The sequence below is a fragment of the Egretta garzetta genome, unplaced genomic scaffold (assembly GCF_000687185.1).
Source record: "Egretta garzetta isolate BGI_Z169 unplaced genomic scaffold, ASM68718v1 scaffold34, whole genome shotgun sequence".
In the NCBI taxonomy this organism is placed as follows: Eukaryota; Metazoa; Chordata; class Aves; order Pelecaniformes; family Ardeidae; genus Egretta; species Egretta garzetta.
This window is the reverse complement of record NW_009259586.1, coordinates 3,299,225-3,306,924: the sequence shown is the minus strand read 5'-3', so window position 1 is coordinate 3,306,924 and position 7,700 is coordinate 3,299,225. Positions and strand designations below refer to the sequence as shown.

General features: G+C 45.9%; 1 protein-coding gene across 1 annotated transcript in view; it reads right to left on the bottom strand.

Annotated features, from left to right (window-relative positions):
• The window catches only part of ST6GALNAC1 (ST6 N-acetylgalactosaminide alpha-2,6-sialyltransferase 1), a 20,099-nt gene extending 13,369 nt beyond the window's left edge, over positions 1-6,730 (bottom strand). Inside the window, 2 exon segments of the mRNA XM_009637815.2 lie at positions 2,752-3,382; positions 6,600-6,730. Coding sequence (XP_009636110.1) covers positions 2,752-3,382; positions 6,600-6,730 — 762 coding nt within the window.
• Positions 6,731-7,700: the final 970 nt, after the last annotated feature.

Below are 7,700 nucleotides of genomic sequence, written 5' to 3'. Positions count from 1 at the left end.
AATTGTTGTCTCACACTTCCCTGCCAGCTCCTGCTCTGCACTTCTGAGATGGCTGCACATGCTCTGCAGCTTATCAGATGAGGAGACAGGAACAGGCGGCAGGTGACGAGCAGGATCCTGGCGAACTAACCCCACTACAGGCAGTAACACTGGGCAGAAGGGGTGAGGTACTGTCTCATGTGGCACACGCACCCTTAGCCATGTAATTCACCCACTCCCATTTGTATTCTGGGTGCCTCAAGACCATGGGGAGCCCAGGAAGAAAGATGCACATCCTGCAGCACAGACTGGATCAATCATCTGCCAGGCCCTTCTGCTGTGACTCAGTAAGGCTGGGCCAGAGCATGAGCTCAAATGTTTAACAGCCATGTTCTGCACTTAATAGTTAGAATAATTGGGGCCAGCTGCCCCTCTCAAGTGGCTCAATGCCACATGGAAAAGCACATCCCATCAGCAAAAGAATAGCTCGCACTGTCAAAGGGGCAACAGGCAACAACATCAAAATACCACAAGGGAGAGAGAACTCAAAAATAAAACATCAAAACAATAAAAACTAATCCTAGGATTTTTTTTCAGCCCAGTTCATCTACCTCTGCTCTCTGCATGTCTCCCAGGGCATCCTGGGCACAGGGAATGGGATCAAGTTTTTCAAGAGCAGTCCCTGCTCCACCAGGAGAGGTCTGAGCAGAACACCACAGTGCCTGGAGCCCTGGCAGTCCCCGGGAGCAACATCTACATTCCCCCTAATGCCACCAAAATGACACATGGCAATGGTGGAAGATTGCAGCACTGAGACTTTAAATAGGCAAATTACTCATCCAAGACCCCTGAGCTAGAACAGGCGCTCCCATCCTCTGCTCACATGCCTATATCCTCCCATCTCCCTGAGCACATGAGCAGTGTGTAAAGGCCACTTACACCCATGTATAAAGATCATCCTTACTCTAGAGAGGGTTACCCACTTGTCCAAGCCTTCCAGCAACAGGGGTGCCAGGGAAAACTGCTCTGGGTAAGCTTTACAAAGAGTTACCAGCATAAGAGGGGGGACAAAGACCATATTGTGCACCACAGCCTGCCCCATCTGCTTGCTCAGAACTTTGCTACAGTTTAGTACTTTCCTAAAGGCCCTGTTCCTGGATCCGAGTAATTATGAGATGTTCAAATTTCATTTCAAATTAGTTCCAAACCCTCATAGCTACAAAGGAAAGATCAAAAACATGGTCAGAATAAGAGTTCAGTGCAAAACAGAGAAGAAAAAGACAGGCTTTCAATACCATGATTGTTGAAACAACCTGGTGGTGGGCACCAGACTTAATGTTTTGGAAGATCCCATCAGTAATGGAGGGTCCAGCTTTTGGACCTGAAGAGGTGATCACAGGAACTAACCTACAGAACAACACTCCCAACAAACAGAAAAACTTTGAAGTTGTAGCTGTGCAAGTGCTACTGCCTTGACAGGTACAACTGTATCATTTGAGATTCTCATCTTCACTTGTATCAAAATACTTTACCTGTGCTGACCAGGCTGACAGTTGTTCCTATTTAACAAAGAGGAACAAAGCAAGACTTGTTGAATGCCAGACCTGTTATGAATTATTTGCTCTGCCATGATGAGGGTTCAATGTACAGCAAGAAAATCCCAGATAGCAACCCAACATGCTGGGACCATATAAGCCATGGAGCTCTGAACAGGTGAAGAATCTGCTTGCTCAGTACTTGTGTCTACATACAGGGTGGAAAAGGTGAATTTGCAACACCTGGGAAATATTCCTCTTGTTTATAATAAACAACAATTGAATTTTTGCCAATATTGACAGAAAACCTTAAAAATGGGAGTGGTCCCCACCCTACTATCTCCAAAGCAGCCAGGTACACACTTTTCAATCCTCACCTAACCCTTTTGCTTTGACCTTACTTAGACTTTAATACAAGCAACTAACAAAGCCTCTGTTCCTGTGCACCAAGATCCTCCTCACCATCACTGCCAGCATCACTTCACAGCTCAGCACAGCACAAGCATCACTGCTGCCAAAGCTTTTGACTTGCTTTGGTACATACGTGCTTGGGGGAACGGGCACATGGAGGCATTCCTACTATTCTTGTTCCTTCACCATGACCCTGCTCATTTTCTTTAGCTGGGCTACAAAAAAAAGATCGAGGCAAACCTGGGGATTGTAAATGTGAGTCTTCACAGGAATGTAGATGTGCAGCTTCCCAAGAGATCAAGTAAGAAATGGGATGCCTGTATGAAGACTGCCATTTAGTGCCAGACACCTAAAGCCTGGCTGTAGGCATCATGAGACTAGGTGTGACCCAACTTACTTTAGGGTGCCACGCCACAGGGAACATATACACTGCATTGCATGCCTAAGTCCCCTATGCAATATATCAAGGCACCTAAGGGTGGGACCACATATTAATACATCTAGAAGGAGAGCTATTTTCCCCAGCTTCTGATGCACCTGAGCTCCAAAAAGGGCAGCTCAGGCTGACTTTCACAGGAACCCATGGAAATGTGTGCAGTTGCAGTAAGTTCCCATATTGGAGCACAGTGGAGGACTGGCCAGGCTAACTGAGTCATACAGGTCGCCCTCTCTGAGTCCCAGCAGCATCTGCATATACCAGTGAGTTGACCTACCAGCTTGGAGATCATCCTCAACTGCAAAGGGCACACATGCCCAGGGGACAGCAGACAAGGAGGTCAACAGGGAGACATCATTCCTGGCAAACACACATGGCCATCGCACCTACCGATGGTGGAGATGAGTTGTCCAGCATGTACTTGTCCTCAAAATCCCACCGTGGCTCAGACTTGAAGTCAGCAGCCCTCAGTTTCTTCTTTTCTGTCACTGCAGCGGTCTGAGGAACAGGTCTCACAGTTGTTGCTGATACAGGAGGCTCTTTTGCCTTTGTTTGGTCTTCAGATATGTTTTCATGAGTTCCCTTCACTCCAGATGACAGTTTCACTGTTGCCTTCTCTTCGGCTCCCTCCACCCTGGGAAATTGTTTCACTATTGTCTTTTCCTTGGCTTCTTCCACCCCTGGAGTTGGTCTCACTGTTGTTTTCTCCTTGTTTCCCTGCACCCTAGGGGTTGTTTTCAGTGTTGTCTTCTTGATTCCCTCCAATCCACGGGGTGGTTTCACAGTCACATTCTCCTTGCCTTTCTCCACCCTGGCAACGGGTTTCATAATTTTCTTCTGCTCGTTTCCTTCCCATCTTGGTGTCCTTTCAACCATATCTTGTTCAAGCTTTGTGACATCTCTCCCCAAAGTCACCTTTAAAAAACTCCTGGAGTTCCCATTATCAAAATAGTTTAAACCCTGTTGATCTTGGGTGTCCACTTGTAGCGTATCCGGGACACGTTGGAAAATGCTCAATTGCCTGAATGCAATCAAAGGAAACGCAGACACATCACACACAGTTTCCACTTAACACTGAATACCCTCCACCCCATTTCTAGTGCTCTTGACTCTAAGCTCCTCTCCATGCTTCAGAGCAACCACTGCATATGACCACCACACTCAGAGGACTTGGCAACTGCCACTGAGGGTCTGCAGGATGCTGTATGAATTCAATTTCATCTTCAACTTTGCCACCAAAGTGTTATTCAACTTCTCACACCATTCTGGCCTGAATAACATTTATCTCCCCACTAAGCAGTGGCTACACACTCCTCTTCAGCACTTGGCTCCTGAAACATCCACACTGGCAGTAACTGCAAACTAGCACAGAACAGCTTTGCCCTGCACTGGGCAGGACCCCTGGCAATGTCCCCAGAGCACTGCAGGACTGTTTTGGAGATCCTGAGTTCAGGGCACAGCACACACTGTGAAGGCAGCCATCTGGCTCTCTTCTTTGCCAGCAGAGTCAAGTGCTTCAGTGACAGAGCATGAAGATCTTCCAGAATTCAGCAAGGGAAGCCTAACAAGAAGTGAAACTCACTCCTTTACCATACATCACTTCTTGAACATCTGGAGCCACAAGGCACTTTCTCCTCTCCTCTCCCCCTTAGCCAGCTAATGCAATGGCATCACACAGCACTCATCAGGTACACGTCTTGAGAGGCACTCTGAAGCTACTAAAACACACTCTGAAGCTACTGAAACACACTCTGAAGCTTAAAAATGTAAAACTCTGAATTTTCAGCAATCGCCTTGAATAGTGCAGCTGCCCTGTTGCCCAATTCAGAGGCACAGGCAGGTACAAGGATAACATAGGAGGATATGGCTGCCAATGGCGTAAGAGCCACCTGCAACAAGAGTGGGCCAAATCCCAGGGGAAAAAAAAAATCAAGGCAGAAGTGGTAGGGTTTTGTCCCAAACATTCATTCTTATCTGCACAAGGCTGGAGGGTGGAACAGGAAAGAGGAAAGTGAAAATTTCCTGCAGTTGAGCTTTTTATGTACAGCAAAGCTTTTCAGGATAAACCAGCATAGTTGTAGCGGTCTGATTTCATACTCATGTTCATGCTTTGCATGACTCATTTGATCTGGAGAGCTGTGGATTGCTTCTGAGGTGATAAACAGGGCAAAAAAGCACCTCTGCAGATAGCAGGCTGTAGATAACAGGTCAGTTGCTGCTGACGCTTCAGAGTGGTATGGCATTCATTAAAGTGATTAGGAAATTATCAGCTAAGGAGGCTTTTAAAAATCATTTTGCATCATACAAATACTTGAACCTCTCCAACGCTATTTCTAAGAAAAAGAGGTTGTGGTAAATGGCTTATCAGCTCTTCCTCCACCTCCCCTCATAATCATTAGCCACTTTCAACCAAGTATGCAGCACCTGCTTTCTATCACAGTGCCTCATGCATAATAAACTCATGTTACTGCTTGCTGCCCAATAAAAGGAAAGATTTTATAAATGCACTCTAAATAAAGATATATTTGGTAAGGTAGCTCAGGCAGATCTTAAATCCCTGAATGATTTTCTGTTGTATTTTTAAGAGGATGTTTAAAATGTTGAAATTAAAGGGCAGAGAACAAATAAAACAGGACAGTATGACAAACCACCCCCCAGCCCAGACTCTCCATACTTGCCGTCTCACAGGACACAGATTCCACTCCAGCTCTATTACATTTTAATTTCAAATACTGTGCCAAACATACAAAGACCAACATGTAAAACCGAGGGCCCTTCACATCCAAAACCTTGCTCCCTGCAGTCAGGCCCACATGGCCAGGCACTCGTGCCTACACAGGACCCTGAACTCCTGATCAGCACTTTAAATCCAGACAATTGGTCAAAGCAGCTCATCAAATTTAAGGCTCTAGAGTCCAGCTGGCATACAACTGCAGAAGCTCAATGATACTTACTGTCATTTTCCTCTCCATTTACAAAGCCCTAGGACAAATAGAGGATAAAGCCGTGAAAATGCTGCTTTTTGTATTTTACATTGCATATAAAGGTACGGAAATAGAACTGACACACAGATAACCATGTACAGCTCATGCCTAGCTGTGCATTACTTAAGTTGCAAAAATATGGACATTTACATTTTCTGAAACTACAGCAGAGTGAAATGGCTTCAAGCAGCTGGGCATGGAGAGCCAGTTCTTGCCCTAGACCTGCCACTGATGGGCTCTGCGATCAAGAACAACTCACTTCTCTACACCTTTTCCTTCTCCCCACCTCCCCTGTGCAGAGTCTGACCTCTCCAAATCCTCAAGGTGTGGTCTCAAGTCACTGGAGCTGAGCTAAACTCATGCCACCTCCAGCAGACACATAAGTGTTCCCAGCCTCACCCTCCTGTCTGCTCCCACAGCATCAGCCCTGAGAGGTCCAGCTGAAAACTATCCCCACCAAGACAAGCCAGACAAGCTCATTGGGAGAGCTGGGACCCTATGAGGGCTGGTGGGGAGGCTGGGGAGTGCTGCTTCCTATACGCAGCACAGGGCACCAACACCTGAGCCAGCCACGCATGGGGTAGGAAAGGCTCAGATATCTGCCATGCTCATTGTAAGGAACAGTGCTTCCTGCCAATGATCCTAGAGATGTTTTACTGCAGTCTACACTGTAATTCCCTCCACATACATTATTGTAGGATTTACTTGATCAGTTATATAAAAAATACTCCATATATTTTGATCATGTCTGCATGACATTGGTCTCCCAGTACACAGCGTATTTGTATTAGGAATCAGATGTTGAACTTGCTATAAATTTGAAGGTATCCCACCAAATTCAATATCCAGCAATGCAGTCTGGTTGAATGAGGTCCTGGGAGCCACCAGGAAAAGCAAATATAATAATTTGGATGCACTCCAGCACCTCAATGTCCTTCTTGAGGTGAGAAGCCCAAAACTGAACATAGTTTTTAAATACTATGTAGTGCCAAAGTATGAAAACAGGTAACATTAGTAAAGCAAAAGCTGCTTCTGTAAACAGCTACACAAGGACACACTGGAAACTAGTGATCCAACAGAAGCAAGTTTTTGACTATGGATCTTCCAACACCGTGCTCTGATTGTACACAATGTGGTCATCTAACTCCAATCAGAAGTGAAAGTTTCAGGGTAAAAAGACACAGAAAAAAACCAGAAAGTGAGCACAAGCACTCTATCCAGATAGCGCACATCACAAGGAAGCAAGTCTCTTACCTGAAAATCCTTGTCTTTGGCAAGCCAAACCAGGAGCTGAAATGAGCAATGAAGAAGCTAATGTGTGTTAAAACAATGAGCCAAATGAGGACTTTGGGAATTTTAGGAAGCCTTCTCCTGAAAAACCACATTGTGAGATGCCTGAGAGTGACAGAGGCTCTGCTGCTGCTGCTCAGAGGTGCTTGGTAGGCAGTGCTTTCCAAAGGTGTGTTGAATGAGTGGGCTGGTCTTCTCTCTGGAATTCCCTACAAGAACGTGTACACCCTCTCTCCCAACATTCCCAGATACTCTGCACACGGATCCAATTTCTCAGACAAGACAGCAGCTTTGCACAGTTCCCATCTATTACCCTAAGCTTACTGCAACACAGAGTGGGAAAAGAAACGCCTTTTACTGCACACAATGGAAGTTTCCTCTATTTTCCTTAATTAGGTTAGTCCAGTGTAAGAAGGAAACCCTTCACTTCTAATCTGGTAGAAGCATCATTGGAAACATTTGTGTGAATTATGGAAGAGGCCATAGTTACAGTCAGAGAAATTAGCTTTCAGACCACCACTTGCCCACAGGCTTAGGCAAGATTCTAGGCATAGTCATAAACAGTTCTTTATTTTCTTCTTCACACAGTACTTGCTCATAGCTCCAATCCAGAAGCAATCCCTGCTCCCAAAAGCTGATGGCTAGACACACATCCATTTTATGTTGTGATTGCTTTGAAACAAGTCAGACTCCTTGTAAATCCACCATACACCAGAAGAGTTTGTGTTTCAAGGCAGATTAGTGCTTGGGTATAGCATTAGAGGACAGGGCTTAGAGTCAGACAGTCCCCTCCCTCTCTAGTAATGTTGACCTGCCTTTAGGATGACTGCAAATACTTCAGTCCAGCATTTCACTTGTCTGAAAGGTGCCAACTCCATCACAATCTAGCCCTGCTGTTGCTGACAAACTCGTTACACAGGTCTGCCTGCAGCGAAGGTTCCCAAGCTGGCTCAAGAGCACGCCACTTCAGCTCTGAGCTGCTTGTACAGATAGCAGCAATACTGTCGTGGTTTAACCCGGCTGGCAACTAAGCACCACGCAGCCGCTCGCTCCCTCCCCCCCCCA